At 43.8% G+C, this 22,329-nt stretch overlaps 2 protein-coding genes across 2 annotated transcripts; one reads left to right on the plus strand and one right to left on the minus strand.

The window, feature by feature from the left end:
• Positions 1 to 134: 134 nt before the first annotated feature.
• On the minus strand, positions 135 to 11,762 carry adat1 (adenosine deaminase tRNA specific 1). The gene is made up of 9 exons (XM_079265371.1): positions 11,497 to 11,762; positions 10,967 to 11,035; positions 10,305 to 10,359; positions 10,050 to 10,180; positions 9,180 to 9,750; positions 4,153 to 4,298; positions 3,544 to 3,643; positions 3,311 to 3,397; positions 135 to 2,310 (listed from the first exon to the last, which is right to left on the minus strand). Exons 1-9 carry the CDS (start codon positions 11,636 to 11,638, stop codon positions 2,178 to 2,180), a joined length of 1,434 nt encoding a protein of 477 aa, XP_079121497.1. The 5' UTR covers positions 11,639 to 11,762; the 3' UTR covers positions 135 to 2,177.
• Positions 11,763 to 12,673: 911 nt separating this feature from the next.
• LOC306776756 (glycerophosphodiester phosphodiesterase 1-like) lies at positions 12,674 to 13,837 on the plus strand (the record flags this gene model as incomplete). The annotated part of the gene is made up of 4 exons (XM_079267568.1): positions 12,674 to 12,703; positions 12,802 to 12,894; positions 13,350 to 13,555; positions 13,681 to 13,837. The coding sequence occupies 4 exons, from the start codon at positions 12,674 to 12,676 to the stop codon at positions 13,835 to 13,837; spliced, it is 486 nt and encodes a 161-aa protein (XP_079123694.1).
• Positions 13,838 to 22,329: the final 8,492 nt, after the last annotated feature.

Raw genomic sequence — 22,329 nt, forward strand, 5'->3', positions numbered from 1 at the left:
CATACCTACAGGTAAATAAAGACAAACAACTTCTATCCTTAAATACACGAAGGCGTGCGTCTTTTATTTCAGCCCAGCGGACACGAAGAACCCACCGTTGAGAAGACTTTATTACGGTTACAAGTTGTAGATGGTTTAGTTGTGAGTTGCAGAGTGTTGGAGATATCAGCCAAACAGATGTCTGTCTCTCCAATATAACGAGACAAATGACACTCAAACAATAGATTTAAAAACTCAACAGCAAAGTCTCGTTAGAAATCATGATGGAAACAAACAAAGTTTGATTCAAGAATTAAAGGTAACAGAGAATGTAGTGACTGATAAACAAATGATCATTTTGTGGATGAGGTATTCCTTTAAGTACAATTCTGACATACTTTTCTTGAGTATTTCCATTTTATGCCACTTTATACTTGTATTCCATAACATTTCAGACAGAGGTATTGTACTTTTTAGTATTGATTTGACACTTGTTCCTTTTAACATGAAAATATAATATGCGCCTATGATATGATGCAGTACTATGTAATCTGTGTGTGTGTGTGTAAAGTTAACACCCTCACGCTCATCAACACTCAAGTTTATTCTGTAAAGGAAATCAAAGGGTTGAGGCTCTTTAATGCTGGATCTGACCCAAATACACAGAACCTGAAGATTATTCTGTTTATCATTTCCTGTTTCAGACTCATGTCATGTGACTGCCTCGGTTCAACGAATGCACACAGCAGGTGGTTGCATAGATTAAGATAAATACCTACTGTAGTTTCAGATGTTGGTTCTCAAAGCTTAAAACCTCTCAGTGGGAACTCATGTGGAATAATGTCTACATTTATTACTGGTGCTGATGACTTTAATAATAATAATACATTTTATTTGTATAGGGCTTTAAAAAGGTACTCAAAGACACTTTACATGGTAAAAAGAGAAACAATAAAAGCAACTACAATACAAACAAAATAGATGACATAACAGTAAGGAACAGCACAAAAACATACATAACTAACTTCATAGGTTAAAAGCAGATTTAGTTTGAGTTTTAAACATGGCGAGTGACAGAGAATGTCTGAGGTGTTGGGGGGGAGAGTTCCACAGGGAGGGGGCAGCAATGGAGAAGGCCCTCTCCCCCCAGGTCCGGTGCGTGGGCAGAGTTGGGGGGGGTAAGGAGTTTGGCATCGGCGGATCTGAAGTTGTGGTTAGGGCGACTGTGGCTCACTGGGTTAAGAGGGTTGTGTGGCAACCGCAAGGTCGACGGTTCAATCCTTGGCTGGGACGTGTCATGTGTCGAATGTCCCTGAGCAAGACACTGAAGCCCTAACGGCTCCCCGGGCGCCTGTCATTGGCAGCCCACTGCTCCCTATATACAGGGATGGGTCAAATGCAGTGACAAATTTCCCCTTCCGGGATCAATATAGCATAAAAAAACTCAGTTACTTTACTTCCTGCATTGAAAGCATCAATAAATGGAATCATAGGCTCGTATCGTAGCAAAAGTTACTGTTTGAAAGAGATCAAACTGTTTTTCACTCAGAGGTTTTCAACGCTCAAGTTCATCGACACAGATCAGGTTTGTTCATATTCAATGTTATTCTCAGTCTTTATGTTCATTTCAATACAGGGTACCTGGGTTGTTACTATGGGCCATGTGGTTCTTGTATGACCAGAGTGAGAGCTGTGTCCGGGGACTCAGCACAAAGTCAAACACGTTTCCAGTTTGTACCTGCCTCCACCAGGGCTGTCCCGTGTCACTAATCCTTTACGACAAAGAACAAGAGGACGGGAAGCACCCTGGTCAGGTTTACAGGTCATCACAAGCTGAATACACACACGTGTGTAATCATTATTGTGGTCGGTTTACCTCACCAGAATGACTGTGGGAGGACAGGTACAAAGACGTCCAGCTGTGTTTTCACAACCCGGAACACCAGCCGGCTGCAGTCGCTACACGTCACACACATTGTGAAAATAAAACCTTCATCTGAGGACACTGAGCGGCGGTCGTCAACCTCTTGTGAACGGAATGAGGGAGCAGGGTGTCCTCAAGCAGTGGCCCCCTGGGCAGTGGAGAGTCAGAAATAGCCAGACAATATTTATCCAGACCTCAAACCTCGCTGACCAGCTGAACCCAACTGGGCAAGTTGGACCACCGACGAGGACATGTTCAGTTGCAGAGCGGCGTTTCAGCGGAAGAGCAGCAGATCTCTGTCACTGCGTGGCCACAGAGGGAACGCCTGGCTGTTCAGCTGCTGCCAGGCCTGCTGATACAAGCGGGAAGCCTCCTTGAAGTCCCAGTACGTCTTCAGCTCTGTTCTCCTGAACAGATACACATCAGAAAACACGAGGTTATTGCTCACTCTTTGGTTCTTGTTCTTACATTGATCAGTTCAACAAATGTTGTAATTAATGACAACAAAAGTCGTGTGTGTTAAAAGGTCCCCTACTTCTCACATGCGTAGAGGGATTACTGAACGGGCCTATTGGGCACAGGGGCCCAAAGTGTCAGGGCCCCCCAGCCTTCACCCCCACCCCTCACCTACCAAATGTCACCCAAAGAGACACGTGCCAACCATGGAGAGACTCAAAACGACTACAAAGAACAAAAAACTTTCAGTTTGTTGCTTTTAGTTTGCAGTTTTTTAATTTGCTGTATTTATCTAATCTCGTTTCCATTATTGCTATTTGATTGTAATTTGTGCAGGTATTGTAAGCAAAGGATACGTGTAGTGATATGAATCTAAATCCCCTCAACCAGAGCCACCATTCATGTTGTTAGTGTCTTTCCTGCGATGCAAAAAGGTCTGCAGCAAAAAGGCTAACCGTTAACGTGCCAACCCACAATCAGGTTACTGATTGTGGAACAAAATCTTGTGCCGATAAAGTGTCCGTCTGCTTTACGCAATGTCCCGTCACACCAACTACACAATGCAAGACAAACACACACCCCTGTCCTCACCAGACATACTACTGTCATGTCCGTGTGCACGCCGGGCTGCACTGGGATCAGGTTATCTGCTCAAATACTGATGAACAGAGAGCCCACTGTTCTCCCTGTGGAGAGGATCCTCAGCCACACGAACAGATGAAATGTGAGCACTAAATGTCACGCACAAAGACCACAGCACACACTCATACGCAAACACACACTGACAATATTTGTTGTGTAATCTCAAGCGCTTTAAGCAACAGATGAGACAAGAGTTGCCCACAAGGACGAACTGATGAAAGTCAGATCCACTCGTTTGGAGATCTTCTTCAGCGTTTTGGGTTGTTTAAAAACCACAGTGACATTATCAAAGAGTCTATTGTTTGTTACCTGAGGGAGTCGGGAAGTGCTCCGGGATCAGTGGCCGCCACCACAGACAGGAAGGAATGGAAAAGCTCCAGTTTACACAGGAGAGACCTGAAGACACAAACATGCATGAATTTCACAGAGTTTGGGTGTAAAGGAATAGTCTATACAATGGTCAAAGCCAGCAAACAGTGACTTCTGCTTTATTTTATAATATTATATATAATGTGTGATAGAGTGGGAGAGTGTTGCTCTACCTGGCTTTAGCTGTGCCCAAGGCCTTCTTGGTGACTCCGTGTTTGTAGCCGTTGGCGGTGACATCTAGTGGCCGCTCGGTCACGTTACACCAGCTGATGGCTGAAACACAGGTCGGCTTTTCTCACAGCCCCCGACACAAGAGACACAACTCAATGCAGACTTCCAGAAACCTTTCTGAATTTGAATCCCCGATATCGGAAAGACGACTTTGTGTGCCAAAATGCAAAACAAACCACTTGAAGCTGACGTTTGGTCCATCAATCAAGCTACTGAACTCCCATGAATCCAATAAAAAACAATGTGCAAACACAAGCACTTTCATCTGCCGTGTTGTCAATGTCTTTTACTGTGTGTTTTAAGATGGCTTCTTGTTTTTTTTATTTATTTTAAAGTAATATATCATATTAACATATATCATGTAAATTCAGGTATGGCTGTTGGTTTTGTTTGCTTTCCAGGCAATTCCACAATATTAAGCACAAGTCGAAAGCTTTCAAGAGTTTTCCGATCAAAATTACGACTTCGTTGTTGAAAATGTGCCGTTTACAAGTCAGAAACTGGTAATAAGCCTCACTCCCACATGACATGCACGTGAGTGATGACCCTACCTGCTCCACAGGGCGAGATGCGTCCCTGTCCCGCCTGGTGTCGGAGCTCGGTCTGGGCCTGGCTGAAGGGGAACTCCAGGCTGGAACGGAGCAACTCAGGTGGACACACAGAGAAACCAGCAGGGAGGTCCCACACATGGGAGCACCTGGGGAAGACAGGAGGACTACATGGAAGACAGTCTGCTGATGCCCTTACACTGAAAGAAATATAACCACAATACTCCAACACTGTTAGAAGTTACAGCAACTGATGATGTATAATGGAATCCTCGCATAGCAAACAATATGGAGGTTTTTTTGAAGCTGGTAACAGTGTGGATATTCAGCATCCGAATATCTGTCTATTTTGATATAAATAAATAAAGCCTGAATTACAACAGTTGTAGTTTTAGCCTCCTGCTAGCTGGGGATGAACAACTCTTAATGTCACTATATAGCAGGGGTGTCCAAACTTTTTTCACTGAGGGCCACATACAGAAAAATATACCAAGGGCTGGGCCACTCAGGTCCGATCGCCTCACCCCTAGTGTGTTAAAGTGAGCAAAATCAATCAAATTTGGTTCTCAATGTGCTTTTGTTCAGATTTAACAGAGATGTTTGCTCACGTATGTTGAGCCGAACAGACTCATTATTCAAATAGAAGGCAGTTGAGAACAGCTCGATGTCTCTCTCAATGAGAGAAACATATTGAAAGCCATGGCAACTGGTGGAACATGTTCTAGGTAGGGCTGTGCCACATCCAATCAATTTCAGCAAACAGCCCAGTATGATTTAATGCTAAATAAATTAAGGTATCAAACACGTATTGCTACTTTGCAGTTAAATATTTAACATTTATTCCAACATGAAAAAAAGCAGAAAATAACACTTTGACAAACACGTCAGGACATCTTATTTACAGCTGGTAGCTTCATGTGCTGCTTCCCTTTCCTGCTAGTCTGCTGTCTGATTGTGAGGTCAGGTTGATCTGATATCAGCGCTGCAGTTTCTCCTCAAAGTTCTCCTCTCAAACGGGTCTTGGAGGAGTAGTGCTCGCGCTGGAGCTCGCGCCCGCCTGTAGAGACTCGTCCGGACGGGAACGCACAGCTTGGGGCAGAATCGATTCTGCTCCAAGCTGAATCTATTTGAGGGCGCTGATTGGCTAAATTGTATGTCACACATTTATATCTTTAATCAGCAATTGGCTAAACTGCTTCACTGCTCTTTTGGGCAGTTTCTCCAGCGCCCCAGAGCTGCTGAGACGTGCACACTCAGAGAGGACATGCAGGAAAAGCATACATTTACCGCAGATATCATATTTTACACATATTACTGGGTGATTCCATATTTCAAAAACACGAATATTGACAATTTGTATAGTTTATTATGATTATTATTCATTTTATTTTATTTGTTGTGGCTCAAGGTGGGGCCTCTATTGACCCGCCGCCACGTAAGCACTGACTGAGTTCTGTCACGAGAGACGTTATCACGGACACGTATTTCCCCCTTTTAGCAGAAAGGTTGGCCTTTGGAAAAGCACATTTGACTTCGGACTGCGTGGGGAAGTGCGCAACATTGAAGTTGCGTAGAGTGCCCTCGTGCTCGAATTATGTTGACAGTTTTCACAACAGTGTTCATCACATCGCCGAGCTGGACTGTCTGAGCACAGAGGGCTTCTTGGTGGGTGATACGCTGCATTTTAATAGCCTCACCTCCGCTCTCTTGCGCTCGCCTTTCATAGCTGGAGCCCTATCTGTTATAACTCCACACAGCTTGTCCCATCTTGTCAATTGCATCTGACACAGCTTCAAACATGTCCTTACCTGTTGTTGTGCTCTTTAGACTCCTAAAATCAAGCAGCTCCGAATGCAGAAATGATCGTCAACTCCCCGCAAACAAATGAACAGCTGTGCGGTGTCTGTGGCATCTGTGCTCTCATCATATGCAATGAAGTAAAAAGCAAAAGCACGAGCTTTATCTGACACTTGATGGTTTAGGTTAGCTGACAAGTCTTCGATTCGCCGCACAACTGTGTTTCTGGACACGCTAACGTTGTTGAATTCCTGCATTTATTCCGGGCACTTGCGACTTTAGTGAGGCACTGTTTTATGAAGTCACCATCTGAGAAAGGTTTCCCGTGGCGGGCAATGAGTTGAGCTACCTCGTGGCTGCTATTGTGACTTTTTCTTGTGTTTTGTTTGCACGGAAAAAAATACTCTTATTGAGCTAACTGCCATTTAACTTTCTGTTCTCGCTCGGCACCAGTGTAGGACGTGTCATCATCCAGGGCTAAACGTTTCTTTGATTGCTCTTATTTTGTGGAGAAGCTGCCTTGTTCAACACAGTATCTCCACCTAGTGGTGAAACTAAGAAGTACAATACAGTCAAGCGCAAGTTTCAAGTGTGGGCCATATGACATTATATTTTTAGAAGTTGCTGCGGGCCAATTAAAAATGGACCGCGGGCCGTACTTGGCCCGCGGGCCGTAGTTTGGACACCCCTGCTATATAGCAACACCAGGAAACCAAGATATTAGTCTAAAGCTGGGCTCCAGACTGCGACCAAAATAGTTGCACATGTGATAAGTTAGAATTGTATGTGGTCACATTCATGCGAGTGCATGATGATCATTCATTCTAGAGCGGAGACATCAGCCACTGTCTATTGCAATCCAAAGTCTCAAAAGTCAATAGAGGCTGCAATACAGCTTTCACTTTCGTTACACTGTTGGGTGGTTTGATTTAATGTACAACAACAATGCATTGTATTTCATGTACTCATAAATAAATGTACTGAAGTTAAAAAGTACAATATTTCCCCCTCAAATGTAGTGGAGTAGAAAGTAGCATCAAAATTGGACTCAAGTACAGCACTTGAACACCTGCTGCTGCGAGCGACTGAGAAAGTAGGTCTAAAGGTCACTCAGCATTTCATGATGTCGAAATATTAGGTCTTCTTCAAAAGTATTTCTTCCACTGTCTTCATATCATCATAGGAACAATAACGTCTTTTCGCCTGACAGGTTTCCCTGGACCGTGGTTCTATCTGGACCCTGGTCCTGCTGACACACACTGCTACTGGCTCCCTGTAGCATTTAGGATCCTCTCACTTACAGAGCACTACACGGCCAGACTCCTACATATGGGACTCAACTACTTCCCCCATATTCACCCTCCCGCACTCTCAGGTCAAACATGTTAAATGATCTGTCCCACGCACTCGCCTTAAGACCCGTGGTGACCGAGCCTTTGCGGTACTAGCACAAAGCTGTGGAATGGTCTGCCTACACCCCGACGTTTTGCTGTCTGTGAACTCGTTCAAAAATCTGCTCAAGACACCTGTTTAGACTGGCGTTTGGGTAACAACTCATGTTCTACGTCTGCTTTTAAACCATCTTTTACGTTTGTACTTTCTGTTTTTGTGCATTTTAATGTAAATGATTGGCCCTTATATGATCACATTGAGCTTTTTATGTTTGTAATTCTACTCATGTCAAGCACTTTGTGACTAATGTCTGTGAAAAGCGCTTTATAAATAAATTGTAGTGATCCGTGTTCCTGAGGAGTGTGTTTGTGTCACTGAGCATGTGTCATGCTGGTGATTTTTGCGGAACAGAGTTTGGGTGGTCCTGTATACACGGTGAGGACATTGCTGTTGTTCTGTCCCTGTAGGCTGAAGAGAGGTCGTTGGGGGGGGGGGGGGGGGTTCTGTAGTGTGGTGTGAAAGTGGTTGGAGCAGTTGTCTCGGGGGCACGTCCGAGGCTGCAGGTGGGCGGCCAGTTCCTGGTTGCTTTACCGGGCCTGCAGGTTTTAGTGCGCAAGTACCCACCACAAGTAGCACCTGAAGACTAGGGGGAGCTTACTTAGTCTCTGGTTAGGCAGTGAGAGGGACAGGGCGGCAGCGATGTCAGCTGTGTAAGGGTTACCTGGCAGGTTCGGTGTTAAATTCTGTACGGATCAGTTTGTTTTGTGTTCAGGCAGTCAAAAGTTGTTTCCTCTGTTTGGCTTCTGTGGAGGATTTATTGGAACGCTGTTCGTTGGTGTCAGGTTTGAGTTGGATTCTGTTGGTCCTAAGCTTGCAGCGGTTGCTGTTCCTGGTTTTACTGAGGGAAACTAGTTTCTGGTGTTTCCTGCTCACTACATGTTTTGTATTCTGGTTTGTGTGATCATGGTCATGTTCTGGGTAGTTCAAGACTCTGTAATAAGAGTATTGTACAGCCTGTTGGATGTCTGGGTATTGGACCCAGTTACCTTGCAGGTGGAACCTGAAGACTGCTGCTGCACAGTGGCAGTAGGTTTTTAATGGTTCATTAGGGTAAGCAAGTTGGTAATAAAGGAGGGATGTGGTGTTTGCACGTCTGTCAGAGGAACCTTTAGGCTACTACAGCTTAGCGCTTATGATAGTTCAGTTCGGTGCATTGTTGGCTGGCAATTATGAAAGTTCCAGTTCTGGGAGTTCACCACTCGTCCATTGCATGAACTGGCCCATCCAAAGTAACCCTGCTTCCCAATCACGTGCGGCATCACTGTGTAATCTCTCTGGCCTTTCTTCAGTCTCCACTCTCACTCTTAAATGCTTCTCCACATGTTGGAGTTGCTGGGTTGCAGAGTGGAGATTGGTTGGGGGGGATGCACCGCAACCGGTGAGTATGAAATTTGGAAATGTTTGTGTTTAAGTGTCAGTATTCCTGGTGGGACCACTGTTTTTATGGAGGGGGGTGGGACGACCCCTCCCTTCCACCAGGGGTCTGTGTCCTGTTTTCTCCTCAGTTGTCTTCCAGGATGTTAATCGGCCACTGATGGGCAACACCTGAGCTTTGGGTTGGTCCCAGCTATAAAGGCTGTGGTCCCTCTCTGCGCCTCTCCTCTCTGCCTCCTGTTTGGAGGACCTGGATGCTGCTTTGTTTTGATTGTTTATTTAGTGGTACTGTCAATAAATGTCTATTTGTTACTTTTATACTCGTCTTGTCTCCCTCATGTTGCGGCCTTTTGAGCCGGGTCGTGACACACCACATGTTTGTTAATTGTTCGAGCATCAATCCTTACCTTGTCACCAAAGCTCTCTGCATGACCTCTTGGCTGTATGGACACTTCCCCACCACCACAGTGCTGAAGTAGAGCGCCTCCTGCAGGTAGTGGGACAGCAGCGCGCCCTGGAAACCCAGCACCCCCCAGCGGGCCAGCTTGTCGCTGCAGGAGAGGGACCGGGTCGGCTCTCCTCGCCCGGGCTTTACCCGGAGCACCCCTGTGCTGTGGTACCCCAACCCGGGGTGCAGGGGGTCGGCTGGGCCGCCCGAGACGCACTTGGCCCCCGTCCTGTGAACATCTGGGACGGGGGCCAGACATCCTGCGCTGTCTGAGGGGCCAGGTGTTTTTGCAGAGGGACTCTGCGATGGATCTTCACTTTTCAGGGAATTAGGAAGGAGGGATTGTTTTGTGTCTCCTCCATCCTCTAGATCCAGACGGGGCAGTTTAATGTGTTTTCCTTCACTTGGTTCCTCAGCTCCCCTTTTTAGGTCTCCTCTTCCATCATTTTCTTTGTGGCTCTTTACAGACGAGACAGGAGGGCAGGGCTGAGACAAACTGTCAATCATGGGGATGATGGCGGCGTCACCACCTGGTAATACACAAGAAGATTCAGATGGATTTTGGCTTGTTTTTGGGGGATTATAGCCATCTGAGGAGAATAAATGTAGCCGACTACATTTAGATCAGCAAGGGAGACTCAAACTGTCTTTTTTGTAGGAACTAAAATAAACAAACTATCAAAATAAAACCATTTAAGATGAATAAAACAACAGCCTAATACACATGTAAAATACATGACAAAATATAAAGCTTGATTTAAATCCTGTGGATCCTCTCGCATAAGTAGCCGGTGGTCAACCAGACAGCCAGTTAGCACACTGGACTCACAGGGAGTGTGACTGGTGAAGAAGAGGAAGACAACTCCAGGTTGAAGCCTCCACTTCCCCCGCTGATCTGCCTGACAAAACACAGAGCTGTCCCCACCACTCACGGCTCTGTTCAGCTCCTGGATCAGGTACCTACACACACGCACACGCACACGCACACTATGGTAGCGGCCTATACTTAAAATTGTATATGTGTCAGCATGTGGCACCAGAGCCAACAAACTACAAGGGATAAACACAAAATTAAAATACACACCTGATGCATCCCCTCCTAGCAATGACTTCGGCATGGCTGTCATTAAGTATCTCACCTAAATGGATGAGAGAATCAAGACGAACAAAAACAACATTTTGACATTAAGGCTGTTTTCCAGAAATGAAGACAACAAAAATAAACTTCCATCTAGGTATTGATGGATTATTGACAGGGCCTACCGAGAGCAGGCCCAGGGGCCCAAAATGTCCTTAACCTACAAAACGTCACTCAAAGAGACACGTTCCTACCAGGAAAGGACTCGAGTAACAACCACAAAGAGATGCCGAACAGCTGCAAAAGACCCCAAAGAGTCTCAAAACAGGGGGCAAACAAAAACACTACAAGGAGACCAAAACAACTATAAGACGCAAATCAAATACAAAGAGACACAAACCAACTACAAAGAGAGACAAAATGAATACAAAGAGACATTTAACAACTACCAAGAGAGGGAAATAAAACTACAGAGACACAAAATGACCACAGAGAGATGCGCAACAACTACAGGAGACACCAAACAGCAACAAAAAGAGTCAAAGAAAATACTTTTTGTGGTGGCAACTGTTTTTGGTTGGATTGTCGAAAAAAAAAAAACTCTGTATGGGAGACATCGAGTACTCGACACATAAAGAAGGCCAAACACAATGATCCACACCACACACCTTTGGGACTCATAGCCGTCTGTCCAATACATTTGGTCCCAGTTCCCAGGGACACAACCTCCTTCTTAACTGTGAAAGAACAAATGATTTGATTAGAATATAATTTATCACATATTTCGCCTTCATACAGCGACATTTGTCTCCTTCTTCTACACATGTTCATATCCTATTCAATTGTTTTTGTGTCCTAATGTGTTTTGCTGCTACTTTGTACAGCATCACTAAATATTGGCAGACACTTATTTTCCACGTTTTCTTCTCATGAGTGGAGCGTGATTTGGTTCCCGTCTTCTGTTCACACCTGAAGTCTGTTCGTTGAGGTACATTTACTGAGTTTAGCTCATTGTAACTTACGTTTCCGTTTTGAATGTGACGTTATACATTCACTTTAGCGAAACGCAAAGTTGCAATGTTTATTAGATATGGGGGACGAAAATGAAAAGATAATTCCTGTCCAGTCCTAAAACATTGTTGACAAACAAAGAACATGAAATATGTTGTAATGACATAGCTTCATTCCGTTGTCCAACCTGTGTCAGTGTCAGCACACCGGGTGATTTGGACCACAGCAGCCAGCAGGGTCCACTCTCTGCCCGGCTCAGGCTTCCCTCTCCGGGGAAGCTGGTTGAAACGCTCGTAGCACAACTTGGCAATTTCATCCGCGTGCACCATGTTAAACCGGACAGGCACGTGTTAGTGGAGGCAGACGGGCATTACAAAATAAACGTTACAGCTATTTTCAACAGCCACGGTATCACATTAACACTATATGAATATTGTTTGTGATTAAGTTGGGCCAGCAAGTCTACTTGGAGGCTTCTCGAGAAAACGAAAAGGTTACTTCCGGGTTGTGATGTGTCGGTCGCTTTGTTTTTTTTCTCTCTCTCTCTCTCTCTCTCTCTCTCTCTCTCTCTCTCTCTCTCTCTCTCTCTCTCTCTCTCTCTCTCTAACCGCATTTGATTGGTCAATATGTGTGGTGTCGTCTCTGTGCCTGCGGGAGTTACACACACAGCACAGCACACAGTAACTTCAGTCCCCTCAGAGATAATCTTCTCCAAAACAGGGCAGATAATTACGGAGAGAAGAAACAGGATCAGCCCCTCAAAGCTGAGGCACTTGGTCTTTCTCAATGTAAATCGTCACTGAAGGACAAAACTCTGGATGCTGATTTTTTTCTTTTTGTTTTACACATTTTAATTTATATTTTGTTGTGTGATTCTGTAAGCTTCTGTATGTTATTTCATTTTAAATTTGTTAAGTATTAAAAAGCTAAAAGTTTAAAATAGTTAAAAGTTAGTTAAGTTAATTTGTAAATAGTTAAGTTTGTTTTTGCACTTTCTAATTTTTGTATAAATAAGTGTATTTATAAAATAAACATTTGATATAGTGCATGTTTTTTTTACATTAGTAATTCATATTGCGCATCATTTTACATTATTGTTGGTAATAAATTAATTTAAGCACCAAAAAATCTGAAGAGCCATTTGGGAGCCGAAAGAGCCAGCTCTTTTTAGTGAGCCGAGCCAAAAGAGCCGGTTCTCTAAAAAGAGCCGTAATTCCCATCACTACTTCCGGGCCGAGGCAAGCAGTGCTCTACCTTCACAATAAAAGTCCTTAATTTATGGAGAACTGAAACTCTTACATTACAACTTCTTAGGTTCTTCACTTCCTGCCCTCCATCTGAATTTTGCGCATCATAATAGTCACATGATTGCAAAATATAACTATTTGAGCACAGTAATAGCATCATCGTAGTAGTAGGCTACAAAGCCTCACACACAACTCTAAACAGTCGACTGTCCTACAATAACCGTGTGTTTCTCTTCACCTCCCAGGCCACTGCAGCCCTAAAAGAACTGTATAAAAAGTATCCAGTCCTCTACAACACCAGCATCGTCTGCTCCTTTGAGCCAAAAGTCATCTACAGGGTAAGAGAGCGAGTGTCTGCTCAGCAGTAAACTGTAGCTGAACAAAGTCACATTTGCCCTGTTTGACAGTTAATAAATGAGACTGTGAACATTGTGATAAGATTGGGTGAGCAGCCTGCACACACTGCTGCAAACATCGCCAAATAAAATGGTTTGTTCTGGTTACACCTCTCCCATGTTGCCTACATAAGCACTATATTAAAGCTAAATTAATTTCCGGCACATCACCAACGCTAGCTATACGAGCTGGGATTACCTGGCCCATAGAAATATAACAGACAGGCATGCTAAATGAATGGAACAATAATCATTTATTTACACGGTTAACACACTGGTACTGATGAAATAGTCAACTGTTTGCATATTCCTGTCATGTATTGCACTCCTGTTGTGTTTATCATATTGCTAACATTCGCCATCTTCTTATCTCTTGCTCTGTTCCGCTTCCGGCCCAGATGAGGCAGACCGACCCAGAAGTGGTCACGGCATTGACCCACCGGCCGTGGAGCCTGAGTCAGTTCGGTGCCGCTCGTTTCTCGTCCCCATGGAAGCACCTTTGGATGACGCTCCTGGACGTGGCGTTGGACTGGGCGCACCATCACGTGCTGTGGAAGCTCTGTGGCATCTCAGCCTTCCTGATAGAGAAAAACTTTGTCTCGCCGTAAGTTTCCGCAGCCGAGACCAACCGTCACATTAACGTCACATTCTGTCATCGTAACTAGAAGACTGAGACTTACTAGAATGAGAGTAACTGTGTGTGTCTGTGCGTCTGTGTCCTGTCTGCAGGGACTATGCTCTGTACTGGGCCCAGAGGGGGGTGGAGGTGGTAGCCTGGACAGTCAACACAAAAGTGGAGAAAGACTACATCCAGGACGTGCTACACGGCAACTATATCACAGACAGCCTGGTGGAAGACTGTGACCATTCTTGCAAACCACCATGAACCCAGAGCTTGATGTGACATCAAGTACATATTGGACTGACGGGGACGCTGGTGAGTCTAACGCCGCTCCGTCTGGCAGTTTTTGTTTTGTTTGATTTTATTTAACAGTGGTGTTAAGTTTAATCATCGTAAATAGCCATTCTCGTCTGTTTTTAACTACTGCAACGCTTCGTCTTGGAACCGCTTCTTGGAACCCTGAATCCTTCTCTCTGCTATCCCCTGATCTTCTCCTCTCCACCCTTTCCTCTTCTTTGGACAACCTCTGTCCTTTCTCCTCCTTTCACACCTTCTTTCGCTCCAAAATCCTAACCTCTGCTTCCAATCCTAAAAAACTCTTCGAAACTTTCTCTTCACCAAATTCGCCGGGGCTGGATTTCACCCCAGAGAGAGGAGGCCAGAGCGCATGTCCAGCTGCTGTTTACAGAAGACACGCTGCGATAATAACTCTACCAAAAGTGGTTTACAATTAAAAGGAATTTAATCCTACTGATGCAAATACAATTATACAGTGAAGTACACTACTTCTATGAAATATCATCTTATATCACCCCGGTGCAAAAAACTCTTCCAGCTCCTCAGGAGACACATCAGTCGCCTGGGAACGTAACTAACAAGAGAAAAAGGCTTTCTAACTCCCGCCCTCATATCCGTTCGAAACCTCCCCTTCCGTCTATCCCAATTCCTATTGGCTAACTCCCAGGTGCACGCTGTAATCGCCTGTCTCAATGACTCTGTGTCCCTGGTCTTTTAACACATTCAATGACTGTCAGTTATTGCTTAACCCTTCTATGATAAACATTCTATATAAAAGATAAGCCTTTGCAATTTTTGGCAAAAGCTTCATGTCTCTAGTTCTACTTCTAGCTACTAATCCTAAAACACTTCATGCTTATCTTAATTATGCATTTCCAAAACACTTATGATTATGACTAATTATGAATTATTAAATATGAATCATTAAACACTTTTATTATAGCTTCTAAACACAGTTCTACACTCAAATTTCCTACAATTCCCCCCTAACCCGCAGTTCACTGCGGGTTAGCTAACCCCAATGCCCCGGAAACCCCTCCCCAACTCAATCCAGGGAGAGGTTCCCTATCTAACTAAACAGTAGCAAACAACAATTCATGCAGGACAGAGGTTGTCCAAAGAAGAGGAAAGGGTGGAGAGGAGAAGATCAGGGGATAGCAGAGAGAAGGATTCAGGGTTCCAAGAAGCGGTTCCAAGACGAAGCGTTGCAGTAGTTAAAAACAGACGAGAATGGCTATTTACGATGATTAAACTTAACACCACTGTTAAATAAAATCAAACAAAACAAAAACTGCCAGACGGAGCGGCGTTAGACTCACCAGCGTCCCCGTCAGTCCAATATGTACTTGATGTCACATCAAGCTCTGGGTTCATGGTGGTTTGCAAGAATGGTCACAGTCTTCCACCAGGCTGTCTGTGATATAGTTGCCGTGCAGCACGTCCTGGATGTAGTCTTTCTCCACTTTTGTGTTGACTGTCCATGATATCTGTAGATATCGTTTCAAGTACCCCTATCCGATCTGATTCACCCTATGCTTGCCTCTCTAACCCAAAAACAGTCGAGTCCGTTGAAGTCCACCATCTTCCAGGTGATGGGGCTGGTGGGGTCAGGATACAGTCTGTGGGCTCGAGAAAAAATACTGAGAAGCCTTGACTGTTCTTTTACACTTGACAAAATTACATTTCTTAATCCTAGAATCCCATTATAACCCAATAAAACAAAAAATTCTCAAAATACCCATCCAAAACAATCCGTCTATTTCCCAAATTTCCAATATCTCACCGGGTGTGTTTTAGAAGTCCATCTGGGCCTTATCAGGTCCTTCATGATCTCCGAGAGGATGGTCAGGAACTGCTTGTGAAGTCCTGCTATGGCACCGCTGGTGGCCTCATCTAGACTGTGGCCATCAGAAGCTCCAATTCTTCCTCCTCCTTGACACATAACTGGTTGCCCTGTATTTGCGTCTTGCTAATCGTTGAAGCAATAAACCCCTGTAGAAGTCCACGGATGCAAGGGAAACCGCATCCACAAACGACTAGGAGGCCTACGACGACAGCACACAGAGTAATCACGATTGACAAAAATGTATTTTTCCATTTGCCAAACATACTTTCCAACCAGTCGGTGAATGGATTAGTGACACCAGAGTTGTCCGCTAGCTCTTGGCTGAGTGCTGTCAAGCCCGCCAGCGCCCTGGTCACCGATCCATCAGGAGCTGTGTTATTTGGAATTAAAGTACAGCACGCAGTCCCAAACATCTGGCAAACGCCACCGTTCTCTGCTAAAATCATATCTAATGCCATTCTGTTCTGCAAGTTCATTAAACTAGTCTTCGCCAGCTGCGCATGCAGTCCTGATATGGCGTCCCTGGTGAAGTTTACAAAACGTTGTTGGTTATAGTAAATGTAGTTGATCCAATCGACATTTTTATTAATCGTTACCCACCAACAAAATGCGGATTCAAAACCGGCAGCCACTTGATTTCTTGCTTTGAATTCCTTCGGCACCCCCCTTGGCACCCCTATGACATCTATGTACACTTGGTCATCAAAAGCTCCCTTCGGGCTATCGGCACCTCTTTTGGGTCTTCATACTTATGTTGTACCTTCTTTGAACGTAAGAGTGAGAGTTACATTTTCATAGGTGAGTGTCGTCAGGGAAGCATCTCTACATGGTCGGGGATCGGTTTGATTAGTTACAGAGGCAAAATTTCGAATCTCGATGTAGTCATGCATATGTTCTGGTTCCTGTCTGTGTTTAATTCCCCATACTAAGAGGGAAACTGCTGAAATCAGGAAGAAAATAATTACAGACTTCCATAACCCACTGAACCTAGAGTCTCCTAATGGAAGCCCTCGCTTAAACTGTGGGGGGAAACATCATTTTCAGTACTGTCTAACCCCTCTTTTGGGGTATCTTCAGCTTCAAATTTTGCCTGTTTGATGTTCAATCCTATCTCTGCGAGTGTCTTACTCGTTACCTTCGCTGCTGCACAGTGAGTGAGGTGGTGCCAAGTAGCTCCCGTTTTATCTTTTACCTTTACTGCATGTGATGTTGCCAATACTACCTCCCATGGACCGGTCCACCTTGGTTCACTCCACTTGCGCTTGTGGACTTTTATCCACACCAGACTGCCTGGTGACACGTCAGCCTGCTTCCTTTTGTCAGCTGCTGCTTCTGCGTTTGTCACCTGAGAAAACAAAACTCGACTCATGTTAGTTAGAGCTCTTGTATATTTCTCAATTTCTAGAGTTAGCAAGTCTAGGCTAAGACCTATCACTGAGTTAGAAGACTTGGATTTTGCTGTATTTAAATTCAAAAGTTGTGGTTTATCATGACGTTATTAAATCTCAAAAAATGTGAGTAGCACCTATACTGAAAACTGTTCTAAATGTGGATCTACAAAAATTTTACACATTACCAATATCCCCCCTTTGCCACGATATCTCTGCTGTAAGAGATCACGTGGCAATCATCTATGTATCTTGGCTATACACTGAGCCTCCCCATGGTCACACACATGGCACACACATGGCAGCATGTGCATCTGTTCATGTCTTATGGGAGGAGGTCCAGATGGTCCTGGTCTTAGGTGCTGCTGATGTTGTGGTGGGAATGGAGCATGTTGTGGTGCTGCACTGAACGGTCCTCCTGCTCTTTTATGTGGGCAATCTCTCACCCAATGACCTTCTCTCCCACATACGTAGCACTCTCCTCTACTTACAGGACCTTCATGCCCCCCTTTATAGTTACCTCTGCCTCTGTTGGATGCACCACCTCTGCCTCTGTATTGTGGTGGAAGTTGGTAGTACACCACCGTGGGGGCTGGTACTGCTGGAGTTTGTTGACATGGTGCGGGAGGTGCTGCTGGAGGAGACTGAGCTTCTGCTACTGTCATCTGCTTCTTGGCCTGACGTTTTCTATTTAATTCTCTGTCGGCCTCTGCTACTTGAAGTTTCAGCAGGCGCCGCTTCATTCTCTTCATATCCTCGTCTTCTTTACTTTCTGTTTGTCTGTCCTCTATCTGCTGTTGCAAATCTTATTTCTTTCAATTTTTGAAAAAATTCAAAAATTAAGAACTGTATTCACAAATATTCAATCAGAAATACCAATGCAAGTCAAACTGTTGAACTACAATTACAATCCACAATGCAATCTTTGACACTCTTCCATGTTTTTCTAGCTTCCTGTTGACAGGAAGTTATGCTTTCTGTACCGGATGTTATGCTAACGGCTATGCTAACGACAAAAACGGAGCTTCTAATAAAGGATACGCACACACGTTTCACCAAAATCCCACACTTTAATTGCACTCATACGCCCTCTGTCCCCTCTCACAATCCACCGGTTATTGTTGGAATGCTGTTAAGCATTCCAACTATTGTTATCCTGTTTCTTTATTCAACTTCTATTTCTTCCGTCGCACCTCTTCTCCTCCTTCATTTTTTAAGCTACAGAAACCGTTCAACAATTAAAATGTTCAGCTCTTTCACCAGAGGTCTGCTATGACTTTTTATATTTCTAACCTTTAAACTTTTTGAATTATTAAGCTTTTTATTTTCAATAGGATCTCTGTGGAGAATATTTTCAAATGGCTTCAGGCACACAGGTGTTCGCGATTGAGCCAATTAGTGATGTTGATAAACACACAGACTCACAGACACACGTGCACATACACTCCTCTCCCTCTCTCTCTCTGTGTCTCTCTCTCATACAGTCATTCAGGTCTTAGGGATCTTTAGAGGTCTCTCTCTCTCTCTCACTCACTCACTCACTCACTCATTGTTGGAATGCTGTTAAGCATTCCAACTATTGTTATCCTGTTTCTTTATTCAACTTCTATTTCTTCCGTCGCACCTCTTCTTCGCCTTCATTTTTAAGCTACAGAAACCGTTCAACAATTAAAATCTTCAGCTCTTTCACCAGAGGTCTGCTATGACTTTTCATATTTCTAACCTTTAAACTTTTTGAATTATTAAGCTTTTTATTTTCAATGGGATCTCTATGGAGAATATTTTCAAATGGCTTCAGGCACACAGGTGTTCGCGATTGAGCCAATTAGTGATGTTTATAAACACACAGACTCACAGACACACGCGCACATACACTCCTCTCCCTCTCTCTCTCTGTGTCTCTCATACAGTCATTCAGGTCTTAGGGATCTTTAGAGGTCTTTCCCCCCTCCTCCACCCCCCCCCCCCCCCCCACACACACACACACACCCACCCCATTTTAAAATAAAAGCCGCACACACATGATTTGTTGCAGCTGTTACGTGTTGCAGCTCGGCCAATCACATATGAGGATTCTGATAAGTTTCCTGATTCGAGTGACATTTACACACACCGCGGGAGAGGCGAGGAAAGACATGGCAGAGCAGGACAACAGTCATGTAAGCTGTAAAAGATAAAACATAGTACAATCTCCAAATGAGAAAGTTTGCCAGAGATATCAGAGCCGCTCTCTCTCTCTCTCGCTCTCTCTTGCTCTCACTAATTCTTTCCTCTCTCTCTGCCTCTCTCTCTCTGCCTCTCTCTCACTCACTAATTCTTTCTTCTCTCTCTCTCTCTCGCTCTCTCTCACTCACTAATTCTTTCTTCTCTCTCTCTCTCACAAATTCTTTCCTCTCTCTCTCTCTCACTCACTAATTATTTCTTCTCTCTCTCTCTCTCTCTCTCACTCACTAATTCTTTCTTCTCTCTCTCTCTCTCTCTCACTCACTAATTCTTTCTTCTCTCTCTCTCTCTCACTCACTAATTCTTTCTTCTCTCTCTGTCTCTCTCTCTCTCACTCACTAATTCTTTCTTCTCTCTCTCGCTCTCTCACTCACTAATTCTTTCTTCTCTCTCTCTCACTCTAATTCTTTCTTTTCTCGCTCTCACTCACTTATTCTTTCTTCTCTCACTCACTAATTCTTTCTTCTCTCTCTCACTCACCAATTCTTTCTTCTCTCTCTCTCTCACTCACTAATTCTTTCTTCTCTCTCTCTCTCTCTCTCACTCACTAATTCTAATTCTTTCTTCTCTCTCTCTCTCTCTCTCTCTCTCTCTCTCTCTCTCTCTCTCTCACTCACCAATTCTTTATTCTCTCTCTCTCTCTCTCTCACTCACTAATTCTTTCTTCTCTCTCTCTCTCTCTCTCTCTCTCTCTCTCTCTCTCTCTCTCTCTCTCTCTCTCTCTCTCTCTCTCACTCACCAATTCTTTCTTCTCTCTCTCTCTCTCTCACTCACTAATTCTTTCTTCTCTCTCTCTCTCTCACTCACAAATTCTTTCTTCTCTCTCTCTCTCTCTCTCACTCACTAATTCTTTCTTTCTCTCACTCACTCACTAATTCTTTCTTCTCTCTCTCTCTCACTCACGAATTCTTTCTTCTCTCTCTCTCTCTCTCTCTCTCTCACTCACAAATTCTTTCTTCTCTCTCTCTCTCTCACTCTAATTCTTTCTTCTCTCTCTCTCTCACTCACTAATTCTTTCTTCTCTCTCTCTCTCACTCACTAATTCTTTCTTCTCTCTCTCTCTCACTCACCAATTCTTTCTTCTCTCTCTCTCTCTCTCTCTCTCTCTCTCTCTCTCACTCACTAATTCTTTCTTCTCTCTCTCTCTCTCTCTCTCTCACTCACTAATTCTTTCTTTCTCTCACTCACTCATGAATTCTTTCTTCTCTCTCTCTCTCTCTCTCTCTCTCACTCACGAATTCTTTCTTCTCTCTCTCGCTCTCTCTCTCACTCACCAATTCTTTCTTCTCTCTCTCTCTCTGTCTGTGTCTCTCTCTCATACAATCATTCAGGTCTTAGAGACTTTTAGAGGACCCCCACCCCCCCCCCCCCCACACACACACACACACACACCCCATTTCAAAATAAAAGCCCCAAAGAGTGAATTCTAATTGAAATGCTTGTGATGAAGCCAGGCATTTAATAACCTCTGTTTATGTGTGTCAGACATTATGATTATGTCTCCTCTCCCCCACCCAGCACCACCCTTTCAAAATAAAAGCCCCATGGATTAACTGTTTTTAAACAACCTCAAAATTTGGCTTTTTTGTTCAAAAAAATGAATGCTCTTACTAATACGGCGACAACTACTACTGCTGCTGCTAATATAGTATTACTACTACTGCTACTTCTACTATAACTTTTGCTGTTGCTACTATTACTGCTACTACTTCTACCATCAATATTATTACTACCACGACTGCTATTACTACCACTACTACTATTACTTATACGACAACTGCTACTACTACTACTGCTATTCATGCTACTAAAAGTGGTAATACTACTACAGCTATTAGTACAACTGCTACTTGAACTACTGCTACATCTTCTACTGCCATTACTATTACTACTACTACTACCACTGTGATATTAAATACTACGACCAATACTACAGCTATTACTATGACTACTGATACTACGTCTTCTACTACTTCTTCAAATTACTAATACTTCTACTACTAATAATACTTCTACTACAACTTCTACTCCTACTACAAATATCACTACTACTAGTACTTATTCCAATGCTACCAATACTTCTACTAATAATACTTATACTACATATACAATATAAATGTTCAGCTCTTTCAGGAGAGGTGTGATATGACTTTTCATATTTGTAATCTTTAAACTTTTTGAATTATTAAGCTTTTTGCAATTTGTTTTTGAATTGGATATCTATTTTCAGCAATGTTTTTGCGATTAATTTCAGTTTTCAGCATTCCAATGCATTTTCAGCAGGAAATGCTTGTTCTAGTTTGTCTTACCGTTATTTTTATTTTTCTCTCTCTCACTCCACCTCCTGAGCTGCTACCTTTCACGCTGGACTAAAAGATGAGTATGAGCATATATACTTATATGTAGTTTTATAAACTTAGTTCAGGAACAGGGCCATAAAGTATTTAAGCACAACGAACCCGTTCACTTCCTCTTCGACTCTGTCTTCACATCCCTCCCCCCCAACCCCGTTTTTGTCCTTCTCTCTCTCTCTCTCTCTCTCTCTCTCTCTCTCTCTCTCTCTCTCTCCTCTCTCTCTCTCTCTCTCTCTCTCTCTCTCTCTCTCTCTCGCAGGATTACAGGAACAACAGGGGACTCTGCACCGCCGAGCTTCCGAAGAGACGGCCCCCACCCTACAGTCTCCATTCCCCCGTTCCCGCCAGCCGCCGGACATCAACGGTCCCCCATCGATCGCCTAACCTGCTTTCTACAAACCCTCCTCGTTTCTTCTTCCTTACATCCCTTCATCTCTTCATCCCTACCCCACATCCCTTCATCCCTCTACCCCTACCCTATATCTATTCATCCCTCGGCCCCTTCCGCTTCTTGAATCTAACAATCATTCCACTATGCAATAAACCTCTCGAAACTCATACTGGTATTGTCGTGGGCCTTGTGAGTGAAAAAAAATAAATACATATATATATATATATATATATATATATATATATATATATATATAT

The sequence above is a fragment of the Melanostigma gelatinosum genome (assembly GCF_949748355.1).
Source record: "Melanostigma gelatinosum genome assembly, chromosome: 1".
In the NCBI taxonomy this organism is placed as follows: domain Eukaryota; kingdom Metazoa; phylum Chordata; class Actinopteri; order Perciformes; family Zoarcidae; genus Melanostigma; species Melanostigma gelatinosum.

Bases quoted from the DNA above. Each gene is read 5' to 3' on its own strand.
- adat1 (XM_079265371.1), bottom strand. From the start codon at position 11,638: ATGGTGCACGCGGATGAAATTGCCAAGTTGTGCTACGAGCGTTTCAAC. The intron at 11,036-11,496 runs GTTGGACAACGG...GTTCTTTCACAG, and splicing joins GTGTGCTGACACTGACACAG to TTAAGAAGGAGGTTGTGTCC. The intron at 3,644-4,152 runs GTAGGGTCATCA...CCTGTGTTTCAG, and splicing joins CATCTCGCCCTGTGGAGCAG to CCATCAGCTGGTGTAACGTG.